Genomic DNA, 19,128 nt, shown 5'->3' with positions numbered 1-19,128 from the left:
CTGTGGGAATGTGCTGTTATTGAGAATTGTTTTATTTTGAAAATAGTTACCGGAAGTTTTGCTGTTGATTCGGTGTTGCCAAACACTGGTCCAAAGAAGGAAGCTGCGAAATTTGACAGAATACTGCAAAGGTAACGTGAGTAAACGTTATGTATTTAACGCGTTGGTGTCAAAGACAATTAATTTGACTAAAGCTGACGTTTGCGTTAGTAACCTGTTTATTCCGGTCAGCGTTGTTACTGTTTTACTACCAGGAGCAGTAAAATTCATTGGTTAGTTAGCTAAACTAAGCTAGCTGACACAAGTGTTTTGAGATACCAATATAGCTTAACGTAAACCATTTCTCTTGATATAACATTAGCTTAATACAAGGTAATGAACTGAGGGCCTGTGTTTCGCTACATACATCGTTTTCATCACATCTGACCACCATAAAAATCTTGCCAGCTTGCCACTTTCTAGCTGCCACTGTTTGGTGTTTATATTTAGCTAAAACTGCAGCGCGTGCAGCTTTGAAGTAACGTTTCATTTAGTGAGAAACACACCGCTTTTGGACTGTTGAGGAGTCACGCGGGTCCAGTTCTCCATCCTGTGAATATTGGAGACACTTAGCTGCACTTTTTCATTCAAACGTCGGAAGTTATTTTGGAGTACACTTCATTTACACAAACACAGCAGCTGTTCAGGTGTAGTGTGTTTCAATGCGCGCGTGCGCGCGCGCGCGCGCGTGTGTGTGTGTGTACACTTGTGCTCAAAACAAAACTGGGTAGAATTCCTTTTGGTTCGCCATTATAGAAGATATTAAGTTAGTATAATTGCATCTATACATCCTTGTTATTCTATTAAATGTATGAATTAAGTTGCATCAGAAGTGCAAAACAAAATAAACAAACAAAAGATATTTTATCATCTACCAGAATATGGTCTGTGGTGCTCACATTGAGAAAAAAAATATATACAGTATATGTAAAAAATTAAACGGCAGCATCTATTTCTAGAAATTATTTTGGATCATTAGTGCTGTGAGAAGTTTTCATTGCAACTACTGAAGAAATATAAAAATAGTCAAATAATAAGGTGCAGATACATGGAAGTTAGTGCGTGGCAACTGATGAAATAAAAATGAATATAATCATTTATTTGTTTTTCTGTCCCGTGAAGCCACATGTGAAGATGAGCGTCCCAGACTACATGCAAAGTGCGGAGGACCACCAGACAGTGCTTGTGGTGGTCCAGCCCGTCGGCATAGTGCCCGAGGACCAGTTCTTCAAGATCTACAAACGGATTGCCAGTGTGAGCCAGGTGAGCATCAGGGACTCCCAGCGCCTCCTCTACATCCGCTACCGCCACCACTACCTGCCTGAGAACAACGAATGGGGTGATTTCCAGACGCACCGCAAGGTGGTGGGCCTCATCTCCATCACCACCTGCGCCTCGGCTAAAGAGTGGCCTCAGACCGCTGAGCGCTTCCACGGCCAGAAGGAAGTGTACAGCTCCACGCTGTATGATTCGCGGTTGCTGGCGTTTGGGCTGCAGGGAGAGATTGCAGAGCAGCAGCGCACGGATGTGGCCTTCTACCCCAGCTTTGAAGACTGCTCTGATGTGGAGAAGAGAGTGGAAGACTTTGTGGAGTCGATATTTATTGTTCTGGAGTCCAAGCGGCTCGACCGGGCTACAGATAAGTCTGGTGACAAGATCCCTCTGCTGTGCGTGCCCTTTGAGAAGAAGGACTTTGTGGGTTTGGACACAGATAGCAGGTGAGTTGTTCTCTTCTCTGCACACTAACCCCTTTTTATAAAAGCACTTTAGTATGTAGAGACTGGTCAGGGAATGCCTGAATGTTCATTTCAGTTTGTAAATGTGATACTCTGTATTATTATTTTAAATGTGTGTTTGTTCCTGTGTCAAGTTGCTTGTTATATGTCGGCCTCACCAGCTCAAAAAAAACTTCTCCTCCCAAAAATCTGTCTTTTGATTTTTGCTGCGTTCATTTTCGTTTGTTTACCTTGGTTTATTTGTCTTTCTTCTTTTTTTCTTTCATACTGTCCTGTGAGTTTATTGTTGGGTGTGAAAAGGTGAGATGTTAGATTCATAAGTTTAGTTAACCCATACCAACCCCATAAGCTTTAGCTCTGCCCCGTCAGAAACAGCCATGCCTTTGTGCTGTTGTGCATTTGCTCGTGACTCCAAGCCAAACTCATCGCTCCTCCACAGGTTTCAGTTCATTCACAATGTGATTAGAAAGAAGCAGTAACACTAGCAACTAAAATAAAAAAGACATTATTGCATATAAGTTAATGTGTCATATCATAAGGGGTATTTTTAAGGGGGTTTGCAGGACTACATTACAGTTTATTGCAGTAGTTGCACTCATATGTTGTGTCCGCGATCGTGTGTTTGACACTGTTACAGTTGAGAAAGCTCCAGAGTTTTATTCACAGGCTCAGCGACCACTCGTTCCGGTCTTGGCTTGTAGTTTCCATTCTTACACCACTTGTATGATGAAGTCAGAAGGCAGTTAAAGGACCATACCCGTGTTTTTCCGCGCTTTTGCTCATTTACAACAAATCATGTATAATCTTACTACAACCAAGCCCATCTTTGTGTCCTCCAGGCAGCCACTGGTTTCAGAATGTATCTAGGTATCTAAGCAGCTGTGTGCGACTGTCTCTCTGTCTCTCTGTCTGTCTGTTTAACCGTCCGTTCACGTTGTTTAAAGTTAGTCTACCACTGTGATACAGCTGATAGGACACACTGTTTTGTGTTAACGGTCTGTGCCTGTGAATTGCCGACGGAGGCCTCAGAATTTGAAACTTAAGAGAACAGCCCGTCAGCTACCTGGCTATAACAAGAAGGGGCAGAGATCACATTACTGTTGACACGGTGGCCATATTTACAGGAGAGGCTCTGAGGCGCTTTTCCGATTCTTGTGACATCACAAAGTCACAGAATTCCTGACGGCTGGTTTTAAGGCTCAGTTTCTGAATACAGGCTCTGAGCATTTCTCTGTGGACTGAGGCTTTGATACTTTCACAGTATTAATATTGAACCTAGACCTGATCTATAATCAAACGTACCTTTATACTATATGAGACCTATAATGGTAAATTGAATGCTATTTTATTGGTCCTATAATTAGCATCAAACTACATAGTTCTTTGCAGGAAACGTCATGGAAGTTACATGAAGCTCTAAACTAATGCTAAACTTTTTTAAAATTGTTTTGCAATTAAATTTTTATACATTACAAAATTACCTGAAACAAGTGGCCACCTTCACCATTCAAAAAAACACACCACACACTATTTGTGATTTAAATGGAGTAAAAAAAAGGTAATGTGGTAAAAATGTAATTTACTGAAACACAGAAAAACGCTGGTATAGTCTTTTTAAAGGAGGAGCTGATAGTTTGGACTCACTGAACACAGTTTGGCACGGTACCTGCTGCTGAGGTTTGTCCCTGCTTCAGGAGACTTGGTTTGGGAAGGTGCAGTTTGGGATTCACGAGAGCAAACATTATGTTATTCTAACTTGGAATAGCTCTGAATTTGAAAATGACACCCGTGTCCAAAGATCCAGTTTAATTCCTGCGGTTAATTTCTTCATGAATCCCTTCAGAGCAACCTTTTTTGTTTTTTAGATTTTGTTCAAACAGAACGATTTTAATCTGCCAGATGTATGATATAGATTTACTAGAAGAGATGTTTCTGTAGATTTTCATATCCCTGCCTGTAGATTATACAGCAAAGGAAATTTTGTCCATGGCTGTATTTTACCTCGACTCTGCGATCACCTACTGTTCCATGTTGTTTTCTTCACACGACCTTCCCAGCCTGTTGGAGAGCTCAGATGTCTTGCGCAATAGGATCATATTTTCCCTCAAAACAGTTACATTTCCCTGTGCCCCTGTGAAGCTGCTCCTTCCTGAGTACCCGTGTTATTGTGCAAGACTAAAGGGTCGTAGGTCGGCTCATCCTTGTTTTGTTGCTCTCCTTTTGCTTGTGCTTTCCCACCCCATACATCCCCTCTGTAGCTCACTGATAAGATCCACTTGAGTCTCCCCTCCTGGCCCCCTGCTGAGAGAGCTGTTTTTATAAGCAGGAATATGAAACAAAAAAACAAAAAAACATAGTGAACAAAAATCTATTTAATAGCCAAAGTCATGTTTGTTATTAAAGAATCCGAGCTGTTGTCTGAAAAAGTTTCTGTCTCTCTCCCTGCTGCTTTTCCTCAGGCATTATAAGAAGCGTTGCCAGGGACGGATGAGGAAGCATGTTGGGGACTTGTGTCTCCAGGCGGGCATGCTGCAGGACGCCCTGGTCCACTACCACATGGCTGTGGAGCTGCTCAGAGGGGTTAATGACTTCCTCTGGCTGGGTGGTAAGTCTCGAAGATGGCAGCTTATTACTGCAAGGCCAGAGTCTGTATTTGTTTGCTGATGTTTAATATTGTATTATGTTCTATGGGGCCACGTAGCCGTAATATTAGCTGATGTCGCCTTGATTTGTATCAGCTAGAGTCTGACCAACGCTGCATTTCTACAACCAATACCAATATTGACATTGACAGAAGGATGTTTACTGAGCAGGAGATTGTACTGCTGAAACATAAACTTGTAGTATATAATATATATGTATATATATGTTATTGATCACCTCAAACCTGTAGTATCTTGCACTCATTCGACCTGAGAGCCAAAAGGTTGGGGCGCCTGTCATTCCCCTTCTCTCTGTCCCATTTCCTGTCACTCTACACAGTCCTATCTAATAAAGGCTTAAAATGGCCAAAAAACAACCAAACATTTCTTGCACAGTTCCTGCTGATCCTTTTAAAAGTTTAAAAGGCATTGAATTCATTAATCTACAAATAAGGCCTTAATTGGTATTAAAATGTCCAACATCAATCTTTCTTAAAAAACGTCTAAAAAACGCAAAGACGTGGGATTTTAGGAATCATTTTATCCAGACATTACTATTTAAAACCTCAAAATAATTGATAACATCTCTTTTGTTTTTTAAAATAATTTACTGAATATCTCTTTCATTTGATTTCAGTTCTACAGTCTCTTGTGATTTATTATCCGACTCATATTGTGGTAATGGTGTTGTACAAGCTGTTGTTTCTGGATTTATGAATTTCCTGTGTTTTGCATCTGCATTTTCCATCTCACTGTCAGTCTTCTGTTTGCTCTCATCCCTACTGGCATGTAATGAAAATAATAACTTTATTTATAAAGCTCTCTTAAAAGCAAAGGTAATAACAGGCATCAGGCTCAGGAGGCAATATAACAACAATGCAACAACAATCTTAACAACAGAAAGCACGACGGAAATGAGGTTAAAGGTTAAAGAGAGAAGTTTTTTAGATGACAATATTAGAAGCAAACGGTGAACCGTGCAAACATCAGGATCGTAGAAACTCTTGCGAGATCTAGGGAATAAAAATTGGAAGGAAAGAATTGAGTAGAGATAAAAGTCTTTTTATTACTGCTGTGTTTTTGTCTGCAGCTGCGTTGGAGGGGTTGTGTTCAGCGTCTGTTATATTCCACTACCCCGGAGGCACAGCAGGGAAGGCGGCGGGACGCAAGCCAAGTATCTCCCAGCCGGCAGACGCAGGGAAACGCCACAGACCAGGTGAGCGCATCACTCTGTGTACTGTAGGGCTGTTGTCTGCGAGTGAGTTGTGACTGAGTGGGAACGTCACGGCTGAGACTGTCGACCCAAACATCGCCGAACTTTGCTCAGCTAAGCTGCTTCCTGTTTGTGTGCAGAGTACAAGACGCCAGCTTCCTAAACTGCTGAAGCTTCTCTTATTTACCCTGATGACTGCTAATTGAATTAAAATTTAACATTGTTAAATCTGTCTACCCCTGATATTAACATTCGTTTAACATGGTGTCATATTAACACTGCTTTGTGTATATCTTCGCTTTATCAGTGTCATCGTACACATGTCTGAATATATATAATGATAAGGTGCTTTTATCATTTCTGGATCTGAGGATGAATAATTGAGGGTTGCAACTAATGGCTTTTTAAAATTTGATTCTAAAAGTTTATTATTTTTTAATCATTTAATCAACTTAATTTGAAATGCCATGAAATATTTCTATTTAAGAAACCTTAACCACCATATGTTTGGTATTTTTAGTTGATAAATAATGAATATTTTAATTTATTCATTAATTCTTTTAATTATTATATATTCATTAAATTTTTTTTTTTTTTCCATTTTTTTTTTTTATAGTTTTTCCACTATTTTCCAACTGTGTAAATTTGTTTTGGTGAGCTAAATTGCACGCTAAGAGCTTATCACTGCTTAGTGTATTCAATGAGTGTATTTTATAGGTGGGCGGCGGCAGCAGCCATTACGCAGACTAACACTGCTAACACTGCGCCTTGCGTCATGGAGTGAATCTGCATTCTTTCTCTCTGTCTGTAGGGGCTCAGGAGGTTCTCATTGACCCAGGTATGGTATCTCTAACTACCATAGCTCTCGTAGACAACAACCCTCCCGTTTGCTTGTGGTGGTCGCATTAGCCCTGTCGTTTGGTGTCGCTTTTCATCCCGCATCATCACAGTGTTTATTCCTGTGCTTTATTTTGAAAATCACCTGATGTTTTATTCCCCCCCCCCCTCTTCTATGACAGGTAGCGTTCTCCTGTGTTGATTTACCGTCACCATTTTTATTTTTCCTAATGTACCTGCTCTTTCTCACAGCCACATTTTTTGATCAGTATCACCCCGACCACATGACTGAAGACCAAGCCTTTTAATGGCCTCTCTCTCTCACTCCCTTCCATTCTTTTATTTATTAAGCCCCCATTATCCCAACAACTCACATCTTCCTTTTGATTGAAAATCACTTAACCCTTTCAAAAATATTTTGAATATGTTTCTACCTCTTTGAAGTCAAGTTTACATATCTCTGCAGAAGTACCAGCAGGTGGCATCCATTACCAGTGGTGCATACTTTGATTTCCCACTTGATGAATGCTCACTGTTGCATAAATAAATCACACAGTTCATTTATATTCTATCACTTCATCGTCTCAACAATTGTGCTTCTTCTACTTCTGTGCAGACATTGTGCGAATATTGTTTTCTTTTTTTCCTCATGTTGTATGTGCGATTTGGCCAAGAAATAGTGCAGCTCAGCATCTCATTATTCACACGTTTGTCATAGTGACAGCGCCACAGTGTTGCTGGGCACAGCCCTGTTGCTAGGTGACGCACTCTCAATTGGTATTTGTATTCTAATCAGATTTGGCCAAGAGATGCACCTTGCAATTTGGTTTTAAAACATTTCTGGTGCGAGTCTGACTCTGCCCGGGACACAGCTGTGAATCATTGTTTTGATCACATGTCAGAATATCCATGATATCACTTATTACTGCTGTAAGGGATCGTGGTGGCAAACTAGGAATATGCACATATTTTACATAGTTTACTTCAACAGTAGCCGTTGTTATCTGCTCAGATACATGAACAATTCTTGTTTTCTGTGATGATGGACACGGTATGTCTGCGTCTTATTTAATATATGTATCACTATGCATGTGGCGGTGGTAGCCATGGAGACGTCTCTAGAGTATTTAAGGTTCCCCTTCTTCCTGTTGTCACGGTTGTCATTTCCTTTCCCTTTTGTGGTGGACCAGACTGATGGACGGTCGTCCCGGCGTCTTTCTTTAACTAATCATATACCATCATCTTTTGAGTGTAGGTGCCCTCACAGCCAACGGCATCAGTGCAGACACCAGCACTGAGATCGGACGAGCGAAGAACTGCCTGAGTCCCGAGGACATTATCGAGAAATACAAAGAGGCCATCTCCTACTATGGAAAGGTACTGACCACAAACTGCAGAACCGTTAAATCAAGATTTCAACCAGTAGAACTGTTGGATTAAATATATAAATATATGATGTCAATATGATGTTGTTGAGGTTTTTATTCAGATTTTTGAATTTTCGAAACAGCGCTCAGTCCTTGAAATAACTTAAACTCAAATATAAAAGTGCATTTATTCCTAATATCAATCAAAAATTTCCAGCTGGAACCCTGTTTTAAATAAAGGTTTACATGTGCATGCACAATCACATTTACAATAATAAACTGTAGTATATCCATCCGATCCAACACTAACTAGCAGATGATAAAATGTAATAAAAAGCCAGTATTGGCTCAGTAGTTAGTATTTTATTATTAAGGTCACTGAATTCTGCAGGAAGTAATGTAGATTTATGTAGACGTTATCAAGGCCAGACATGAAAAGTGTCAAAAAAATGAACAGAACTTTAAATAATCAGTTATTTTTAATCGGTTAATCCATCCATTTTATGCCACCTACACAGGTCCGTGTCCCATTCGTTTAATTAATGATATAACTTGGAACTGTTGTTATATATTGCTGGGAAGTACTGAAAAAATTATATAATAACAAACTATTCTAGACCGTATCATCCCTCCTGAGATTACATCATACTGTCATGCTGCTTTGATTGTGAAACAGGTATTAAATTACATTCTGTGTGGTAATAACAAGGTGTTATAAAGTTGGTTAAATTTGAATTTAGTTTACTCCTGCACAACACCTGATTACAATAAATCACTGAGTCTTTTTATATTTCTGAAATGGTTTTAAAGATTTTAAGTAACTGACCATCCAGAGCTTTAAGAGTGATCACAACAATCTTAAATTGGATTCTGCCAGTCTTTAGACAGGGTCATATATGACGGTGTTTTAAGTTGATGTTGCTTTAACACAAAATTATCACTTGTAGGCACAAATGCAGCTTCATGTCCATGTTGTAATATTTCTTCCTCTCGCCAGGGGGCAGTATTTAATTTGGTTTTGATGGCGTTTGAAGGCAGTGACAGTGTTTGAGCAGCATCAGACCGGTACATCCTCACATCAGCTGTTTTTTTTAATTAATACTGAACACTACATGCGGACAAGTCCTACGTGTACACTCTCGAAAATGAATCCGTATCAGCCGGTGACGATAACCTGTTAGAAAGCAGACAAATCAGTAAGTGTTATGTATCTGTTCCTGGAGTGATCGCGCTCTCTTTTGACTACTGTACTCGTACAAAGTCACTAAGAATAGCGTTAAAGTATCCTTATTGCTTAGGGAAAGCTGAATGGGCTCATTATGCCACTGGACTATTCAGAAGCAATCCTGTGCTTTATCTTCATTATTATAATTGCCTTTTTGCACTGACCTCCCTCAGCCCTTTTACCTGTAACTAGTTCATTCAGAATTAAATTACATCTCAACACATAGCCATTCAGACGTTAATTGAATTTTAATAAGGAGACAATGAGAGTGAAAGTGGAAGGAAGTTGAGGGAAGGGTGTGAAGCCTCAGCAGCAGTCGCTCAGGGTTTCAGCAGAAAGCAAAAAAAAAACAAAACAAAAACGGAGCAGCAGCTGGGAATCCCTGAGAGAGAAACCAGCGACGGGGGATCAGAGTTATCACGCCTGTCTGTCATCCCAATATCTGCGGTGACTGATGAGGGTGGTCATATGTTAATGAAAGAACACTCCCTCTGATAATAAGGTGGGTTGTAGAAGTCACGGCGCACCTCATTGACTAATTATCTCTCTCCTCCTCCTCCTCCCCCCCCCTCCCTCCCCCCCGCTCCTCCTGTTATCTCCCGCAGTATAAGAATGCAGGCGTGATCGAGCTGGAGGCGTGTGTGAAAGCGGTCAGGGTCCTCGCCATTCAGAAGAGGGCCAGGGAGGCCTCCGAGTTCCTGCAGAACGCTGTTTACATCAACCTGGGACAGGTACGCTCTCCGACTGGGAAATCAAAGCTTGTTTCCAGATACACGGGGTGAGTCAGGGTGACTGCAGGGTATCTTCCTATTAGCGGAGAGGGAACACTAAAACAGAACTCACCTCACCCTCAGAGTATTACCTTTTTGTCCAAGCTCCAAGCCCCTCTCTCTCCTCTCACATGAGAGTTTTGCCCTTTAAGAGCTTTAAGTCTTGCTTCTTTATGTGACCTATGCAGCCAATTGAGTTTCCTCCAGGCTTTGCTCTTCATGTGCAGAAGTTAAGCCTCCTTTTCTCCGATTTCAAATCTCAATATACAGAGGCAAGAAAAAGTGAGCGAACCCTTTGGAATAACCTCCATTTATGTATAAATTTGCCCTAAAATATGGTCGGATCTTCATCCAAGTTACAATCATGAACAAACACCATCTATCCTCATGGAAAAAAATCCAGAATCTATTAAACTTTGCTTATTTATACAAAAGTTTAAGTGCTGGACACAAGATGTCTCCTACTTCACTGAAAAGTCCGTTGTCACTGATGTGCACTGGAGGTTTCGGGTCTCCGAGTCTCGCTTGTGCACAAGGATCAGTGTCCGAACCGGAGATGTCACAAAATCATCGGGTACGAACACAGAGACACTTTCCTGCTTCAGCTGCTGAATGTGAAAAAAAGCTGCTAGTGTCAAACTCTGCACATACATCATTCTGCACAGTGGAGTGCGAACGTCTAAGTCAAGTAACGATAAGAAACGTACAGCTTTCTGGTGGCTGGAGGGAGGGGAAACTTAAATGCTGTCTCCGTAACTGCAGCTGTCAGAGGAGGAGAAGATCCAGCGCTACAGCATCCTGTCCGAGCTCTACGAGCTGATCGGCTTCCACCGTAAGTCGGCGTTTTTCAAGCGTGTGGCGGCGATGCAGTGTGTGGCCCCCACCATCCCTGAGCCCGGCTGGAGGGCCTGCTACAAGCTGCTGCTGGAGACGTTACCTGGATACAGCCTGTCTCTGGATCCCAAGGACTTCAGCAAAGGTAGAAATAAAAAGTTCATTTAACTTCAACTTCTTTTCGCACTTTCACACGCGAACGTTTGGGCATCGCATGAGAATGAGGTTCTCTGGTTTCTTTTTGTGCACACACATCATGTTCATGTTGAATAGTGTGTTTCAGGGTTGCAACTAAGAATGATTTTCATTATTGGTTATGTTTGTATTGATTGATTGTTCTCTAAGCTAAGCTATTCACATTTGAGAAGCTGAAACCAGAGAATATTTGATTATCACAGTTTTTGCAGGTAAATTTTCCGACTAACTAAGTAATTTATCAACTAATAGTTTCATCTCTAGAGTGTTTCCCCCTGGGGCAGCTAACGTTGAACATATGTGACCAGCTGAGAGAAGAGAAACTACATCACTTTTACCAGATTATGACGTTTATTGTGGAGCAGCTGAAGATCAGCTTTTGCTATTATCAGAATCAAAAGTGTAAAACATTTACATAATGTGTGTTTCCTACCAGCAGGTGTGTCATTCTGGCTGTATAACGCCTCCAATGGAGGGTTGTATATTTTCAAAGTGACATTTACACACATATAAATGGAAAGACAAAATCATAAAACCAAGTGGCAATGATACAATATGTACATCGTATATATTTATTGCTTAGGGAAATATATGGAGGTTTTTTTTTTTTTTGGTCAAGGCCAAAGCTTCTGTTGTGGCTGCAGGCTACAGTGACACCATGCTTCTCTGTAACGCAGCAAATCCATCACAGCTTTAACCATTTTCAGAGCCCGAAGAATTTAAATCCAACAGTTTATATGTTTATATGATTTAAATCGGTATCATAATCAGATTGAGCCTGAAGAGAGGTTCTTGTGTTTGCTGAACATACGGTAAAACCAACATCTGTACAGTGAACAGAGGAAATAAAGAAGAAGAATAGAGTCGGCCAGAAGTAAAAATAAAACTGAGGGATTGCTCTCATGCTATCGTAGTTAGATTTATTTATTATTCTTAAGGGTCATGAGTCAAGTAGAGCAGATTTTATGTCACTGACGAGGAGTAAATCTCACTGAATTTACCTTTTTATTTTTTTGTCCAGACACTGAAAGCAGTGGAGTGGCAGCGGCGTAAACACATATTTAACGAGATAAACAAGATGAATAGCGCGGCTTCGTTCCACCTCCGGCGTCGCCGTCTTTTCAGGAGTGCTCCTTCAGGGTTGTTCTGCATTCAAGCCACCGCTTTGCTCAAAAAGAGGCTACGGCTGAATCCTGACCCCTGCGCTTTTGTGGACTCTTCGCTGAGGTTCCTCGCGATAAGCCTCTCGGTTCTACAGACTCTTGACCCTGGCTCATTGCAGCCACTCGAAGACAAGCATTGGCAACACAAAAGACGGCGTTCACACACAGCGAGCGGGAAAAGCTCAGGGTCGCCCCTGAATGTTATTCAAGGGACATTGTGAGACGTTGTGAGACTTTCCTCTGATACGGTGTTCATCTTTGGCCTCGTTTCCTTTTTTATAAACTGTGATTAGAGACGAGCTGCAGGTTGTTGGAGACACGTCACACCGGTGGGCTCCTAGCTAACACACCGAGCATCAGTTATTTAGCACCACTGTGATTCCACCATTACACAAAAAGTAAAGCATGAGATATAGATTATTATTAAATGGGTTACAAACTGGGGTTGTGGAGTAATGTGTGTTGATGAAAGACAATCAAGCTGCATTATGGGTAGTGAAACATCCAGGGTTTTTTGGGGAAGTGATCAATACTAGGGACTCAGTAAGACTTCTATATCTCGGTCTCTGCTGTGACAAATTTTGACATTTATTTATTTCTCACAAACCATCTTTACAGAGGTGCAATACTAAATGGTTTGAGGAATATTTAGGTATTTTATTTTCAAATAAGACACACATTATTATCCACAGCCATAACGGTGAGTTCCTGTCAACTTCTGCCACCAACAGATAACTTTAAATTTGCAATTTTATGTAATTTGTAAAAGGGAAATGCTGCTTTTTACTGGTTTGTTGTTGAATCTCTTGCAAAATTATGGCGAATTAGAAGAAGTGATTGATTCCTATGCATTTCATTTTTTTTTTTTTTTTTTTGAAGTCAAGTAGTTTTAGCTAAAATGTTATTGTCATTTCTTTACCACACTTTTGAAACCATTAAAAACTCTCCCCTGCATAATGACATAAATCTAAATAGCTTATTGTAATAAAAGTAGCCGTGTGATCTAAAGAGAGAAAAGTTCAGCTTATGGAAGAAAAGAAAAAAGCATACATTTTTGATACATACATTTTACTGAATGTTAAGTACAGTATTTTTATATCTAAGTCCCGTTATAATAAGTAAATAAATACCCAAAAAAGAGCTCCTCCTTGCGCCCCCAGTCTGTATTTATATTAGATTAAAAGTCATCATTTAATAGTGAAATATTACATAAATGTGTAAATTTGGGTTCCAGTTTTATTGAGTAAAACATGTGCCCCTCTGGTCCAGAAACACTTCACATCCTACTTTATGTGCAGCGAAGTTCCCACTTCATTATCAGCAACGTTTCCTGGGCGTCGAATAAAATCTATGAATAAATTTATAGTTGATCATTTGATGATTAAAAGTTTGAGGTAAGACAATAAATTCTTACGCTCTTATCCAATTAATAGACCTTAGTCACAAACATAGTGGGACACTTTTAATTTCTTATTCAATATGAAAATATTATAAAATCAGACTCACAAGTGGATGAATACGACCGTTCCATGGAACTTGTAAGCTTTAATAAAAGACCTCCAAAGGGCTGATGGGAAAGCAGGGAATGATGGCTCTAAGTCTTTTGGCAGACGGGATCAGTTTATCAAGCGATAAGACTTTGAGATTCAGGTTCAAGTGAGAAAGAAAATGGTGGGATCACTGGTACATTCCAATAAGGCAGCTTTGCCCCGAGATACAGTGGAACAAATGGCTTTTTAAGTGGCTTTTTCCCCCACACTGCTCCTCTTCTCTCACCAGAAAATGGGAACACACTCATTGTCAGTCTTCGTTCTCTGTTCTCCACTGTTGTCACCTGTCACAGAAATCTTTTAATTTTTTTCTTGTAATAATTTACATGTTTATTCTAGAGGAGAATAATGGCGGTATCATCATCCTGCACAGTAGAAAATCCCCTCCCCTCCCCTCCAGCTTCATCAGGGGCGGTCTGAAGGTACAGTGCCTTTTGAATTGAGGCTTTTCATGACAGTGCGACTGCTAGGCCGTGGCACCGCGCTCATTATCTTGGCGGTGTGTTAATTGGATTGCCAGACACCTCCAGCTCAGGTCTGAAAATACCACGAAATGAAGTCATTTTTCGTGTTTCGAGAGAGAGAGAGAGAGAGAGAGAGAGTGGCATCCTCAGAAAATCCAAAGTGTCCTTTGGATTACTGTCCTCCAGATAATCGCTAGTTTTGGCAGACAGGTGGGAGTCAGCTATTTTTAGACTGCTTAGTGGGTGCAGTTTCACGACATGGGGGAAAAAAAAAAAAGCTTATGAAGGAATTTCATTTATAGTTTGTTCAGATGGCAGAAGAAGTCAGGATGAATAATCGCCACGGTAGGAAAGAAAAAATGCTGATAACTGGAAAGCATCGTGGGCATGATTTGACGTTATTGGAAGCGGTATCTAAGCTGAGAAAACATCCGAGTGTTTACCAAATATCCTCCTTTCCCTGCAGCCCCCTGAAGGCCTCCCCGGCACATCTTTCCTCTGGTTCCTTTCCCCACTCAGTGAGTCAACAGTCGGCAGCTGGGAGTGGAGCAGGGGATCTCGTAGGGGGCTGAGGGTCTTATGTAACATTTGGTGTCAGGCTAGAATGCTATTAAGATGTTTTGTGGAGCTCTGCAGAGCAAATGACGCTGGCTGAGTTAGCGCCGCGCCGCACCGCACCGCGCCGCAACGCGCCGCACCGCACCGCGCCGCAACGTGCCGCGCCGCGTGTGATGAGTCTGCAGCGGGAATACTTGAATTTTAAGAGATGGCTCCGATAAAAACGCTCGAGTTTGATCTAATTACGTTTGGCCTTTTGTGTGTGAAGCACTCGAAGCATGTCGAATACAGACTTGTGAAGGTTTGTCACACACTTGTTGCAGAGTAATTATTGTGTAGGTGTATTTACACAACATTTGTGTTGAATTTAGGGCGTTAGAGCTAAAATTAGTATTATAATAATATTCCTACAATCGCAACATGAAGATGCCGGCATCATCTCATGCTGATTAAAGTAATTTAATTGATGTTCAGCGTTACCAGCGGTTTTGTGTTGTTGTTTATTATAAAACAAACCCTTCAGTGATTTCAGTAAATTTGATTTTTTTTTCTCTGAGAATCATCAAATAAAAAAAGCAGATCTTCGTAAAAAGGATAACAAATTATTATGATCATGTTATCACCATACGATTCCACTAAGAATTGATAATGATGATAATATTGAGTTCTTGGCTCAGTCCCACATTAATATCAAGAATAAAGCTGCACCACATTCAATCAAATTCAAGAAACTTTATTTGTCCCCAGGGGGAAATTTAAAGGGCATAGAGTAGATATTAAAACAGAAATTCAAAATACACAAAAAATAATTCACAATCAGCGCAAGACAAACTGTAAATATTAAGAAAGATAAAAAAAAAAACCAACATGAAAAAACATCGGTGCAAGAAAACAAAAACAAAAAAATAAGAAAATAAAACAATAGAATTTATAATATATTACATTGAGAATGGCGATAACATGGGAGAATGACTTTATCAGTGCAAATAAATAAATAAGCAGCTCAAAGTGGCGCACATTCATTTTAAAACAATGACAGACTTTGACAAAATAAAGGTCCACTTACTGACCTTCTCCAGAGCTTTTAACCACATACATGTGTATGACCACCTGTATTCATCATGTGTGACTGAAGTTCCACACTTCAATCAATCAAACTCCACCTGCAGATGAAGACCATGAGATGCAGTCGAAAGCTCTACACAATTCTATTAAGTGGATATTGAGTTAGAATTTTTGCTACGGTCAAACTGATGTTTCCGAACTGAACTCGTGTAATAATTTATTCATTATTAACAATCCTATATTAATAAAAAGATGAATGATTATGTATTAACGGTGTCAACAATATAAGATATGTAATTTCTGGTGAAAGCTGGTCAATCAGACCTCAGTATCTATCTATCTAACAAGTATCTATCTATCTATCTATCTATCTATCTATCTATCTATCTATCTATCTATCTATCTATCTATCTATCTATCTATCTATCTATCTACCTATCTATCTATCATTAGGTTTACAGTAAAGCTGAAAACAGCAGGGTTGGAAATAAGTTAGAATAATATGGCAGGGCAGCTGTAGTAAGCAGAAAAATCCAGAGCCGACAAACAGGCTGCTCTCTCACAAATATCAGCCTCTCATTTCATTTTCAGATGAAACATTTTCTCCTCGTCCTGGAAACGTGTAGTACGAGAACACAACGTCTTGAAGTTCTCCGTTGTCAGACGGAACAGACGCGGAGTGTGATTCTACAGACTCTATTGATGCTTCTGTAATAATTTGGTTCGGTAGCAGTGTAACATTAGATGTCAGCAATGAGCTTTGTCAGTGTCTGTGACTGTGAATGTCTCCGTCATCTCTCTCTCTCTCTCTCTCTCTCTCTCTCTCTCTCTCTCAGGCACTCACAGAGGCTGGGCTGCTGTACAGATGCGCCTCCTGCATGAGCTGGTGTACGCCTCGCGTCGCATGGGCAACCCTGGTCTGTCCGTGCGCCACCTGTCCTTCCTGCTGCAGACCATGCTGGACTTCCTGTCCGATCAAGGTCAGAATAAACACATGGAAACACACTCGCAAAGAGGCTTGAAAAGAAAAGTAGCCGCATCACACTTCTTCCATTTTTTTTTTTTTTTCATTATAGAAACCTATAAAAACCCTGTGAGGTGCTTCCAGCTTCATGCCCTGACATCAAAAAAAACCAAACATCTAGAAACAGCCACCTTGTCCTTTGGTGATTTCGGCATTATACCTTGTGCTTAATAGTATACGACGCACAACAAAGCCAGCTTTTTCTTGGCGCGAGTGCAACATTGTGCTCTGGGCAGAAATCCTGTGCAGCCAGGAGATAGGGTTTTTACTGAGGCAGTGTGAGCCAGACGGTCCACTGGCCACACAATAGAGGCCAGTGTAATCCTTGGTTGGCTACAGAGCATGAGAATGGAGGGAGGGAGGGAGGGAGGGAGAAGAGGTATGAACAACATGAAGCAAGCTTACTGTATAAAATATTAAACATCAGCAAAGGGACTTCTGCAGCTCTGTTTAGGGTGCTGATAGTAAAAGCCTTCTTAGGAACAGTCCTGCTGGAATAATATTACTATCTGCAGCCTCGCATACATCAAGGGGCTAGGGGGAAGGAAAAAAAAAATAAAACAGGACTGAATGATGTAACTACTACTGCCACCGTTGAGTATTTTCTCACTGGAGGAGCTGACCTTGTAAGCCAGTGTGTTGAGCAGCACTTTTGCTACAATAAAATACCATTTCATATTTACTCTGTGTAACTTTCGGGGCTCAGAGCGCTGCCTGCAGCAGTTTGGGTGCCCTCCTTTGATTGCCTTTACTCCACTCTGCAGTGGGATATTAAAAATGTCAGAGAGGTTATTGTAGGTTTGCTCTAGTGGAATAAGTCCCTGTTGACGTGAGTTTGAGTTTGCGTGTGTGTGTTCGTCAAGTGTAGACTAGAGTTGGGCAGGGAAAGACATTTCATATGGCTCTAGTACAGATAACAGCAGCCTCTGTTCTCAGAGGGATTCCTGTGCACATGTGGGAAGTCTGTTGTTAATGAAACATCAGTTGATGACTCAGGTGAACCAGCCGGAATCAGGCCCCCGGCTCTCCGCACTCTCCCACGGGTGGGCTCTCTTGATCCGGCGACCTCCGGGTTGTTGTAGATGGCTCTCCTCCTCCTCGTCCTCCTCCCGCCGCCTGTGATGGCGAGGACAGTGTCAGCCCTCCACAGGCCCTCCCGTGGCGCGGTCAGCACGATCCAGCGTGACAGTGTTCTTAGTTGTTTCTGGAAAGGATACTTGATGTTAGTTTCCGCCTCAGTTGGACTTTGTGTGGAATTATTTTTCGCCTCTTTAATCCAGCCGCTCTGATACTCTGAAGTCTTTGTCGTGCACGCTACTTAAAAGCTTATTTGAAACGTGGTTTCCTGTGTAGATGACCAAGAACTCTGTGTTCTCCAGGAGAAATCTATCGGCGACAGTCGGGGCCGGAGGAGTTATGTTTTCAAGTTGTCCGTCTGTCCCATTCTCCTGAACACGATATCTCAGTAACGCCTTGAGGTAAATCCTTCATATCTGGCACAAACATTGCCGCGGACTCGAGGATGATCTGATTCAGATTTTGGCGGTCAAAGGTCAAGGTCAAAGGTCACGGTGACTCAGTAACTCCTCAAGGGAATCCCTTCGAATTTTGACACAAATGTCCGTTTAGACTCGAGGATTGAAATGATGAGATGTTGGTGGTAAAAGATCAAGGTCACTGTGACCTCACAATAAAATGTTTTTGGCCATAACTATTGAATTCATACGCTGATTATGACGCAATTAAACACAAAATCTGTCAAATTAATGCCGTAACTCACGAAGAGGAGAGTGTGACCATATTTCCTGCAGCCTGGCTTGTTGGGGGAAGGTAGTGTTGTTCTAGCTTAGGAGAAGTGTACAGCTCAAACCAACAATTATATTTTTCATTATTAATACATCTGACAGTTATTTTCTTTATTAAAAGATTGTTCAGTTTATAAACTGTCAGAAAATAGTGGAAAACAACATATTAACATATTTAAATTTATGTTTTTGTCTTTCCAACAGAGTTTATTATCATAGAAAAACAGGGAAAATACATTCGAGAAGCGATGGTTGGTTTCCAGGGTCCGTGCCAATCACTGTATTTTCCACATGTAAATTATAAACAACAGAAAAATGAGTGATGTCATGGAGCAACTTACTTTTTTCACTGATAATGAATATGTGTCTTTGATGACTCGGGCGGTTTTCAAATCACACTCCTGTAATTGTGTGCGGGAGTTTTTTTTTTTAAATTTTGTTGGAGCTACTATAAAATACAGTTTAATTGAAAGGGAACTAAAAATAGACAGAGATTATTAGAAGAGCTCCAGATATTGTCTCTTTGATCGTATCACATATTAGTGTTGGCTGGTTAAGTCGCGCTCATTTTTTAATTTTTACATTTCTTTTTGCAAATATTGATTACACTGTCTGCAACTGTCGTGAGAATACACATTGTC

General features: G+C 40.8%; 1 protein-coding gene across 3 annotated transcripts in view; it reads left to right on the top strand.

The window, feature by feature from the left end:
* Positions 1–51: 51 nt before the first annotated feature.
* Positions 52–19,128, top strand: part of trappc9 (trafficking protein particle complex subunit 9) — a 194,033-nt gene continuing 174,956 nt past the window's right edge. The window contains exons 1-9 of one of the 3 annotated variants that reach the window (XM_023405610.2): positions 52–131; positions 1,162–1,757; positions 4,235–4,380; positions 5,508–5,633; positions 6,442–6,468; positions 7,723–7,844; positions 9,665–9,790; positions 10,592–10,808; positions 16,495–16,638. In XM_023405610.2, coding sequence (XP_023261378.1) covers positions 1,174–1,757; positions 4,235–4,380; positions 5,508–5,633; positions 6,442–6,468; positions 7,723–7,844; positions 9,665–9,790; positions 10,592–10,808; positions 16,495–16,638 — 1,492 coding nt within the window. In that variant the 5' untranslated portion in view covers positions 52–131; positions 1,162–1,173. Of the gene's footprint in view, positions 137–1,161; positions 1,758–4,234; positions 4,381–5,507; positions 5,634–6,441; positions 6,469–7,722; positions 7,845–9,664; positions 9,791–10,591; positions 10,809–16,494; positions 16,639–19,128 lie in introns of all 3 variants that reach the window. The other 2 variants (XM_023405611.2, XM_023405612.2) reach the window with 2 other exon arrangements.

Source organism: Seriola lalandi, unplaced genomic scaffold, assembly GCF_002814215.2.
Source record: "Seriola lalandi dorsalis isolate HSWRI2012SDOR001 ecotype SW California unplaced genomic scaffold, Sedor1 jcf7180002054280, whole genome shotgun sequence".
Lineage (NCBI taxonomy): Eukaryota > Metazoa > Chordata > Actinopteri > Carangiformes > Carangidae > Seriola > Seriola lalandi.
This window is presented reverse-complemented; position numbering and strand designations above follow the sequence as displayed.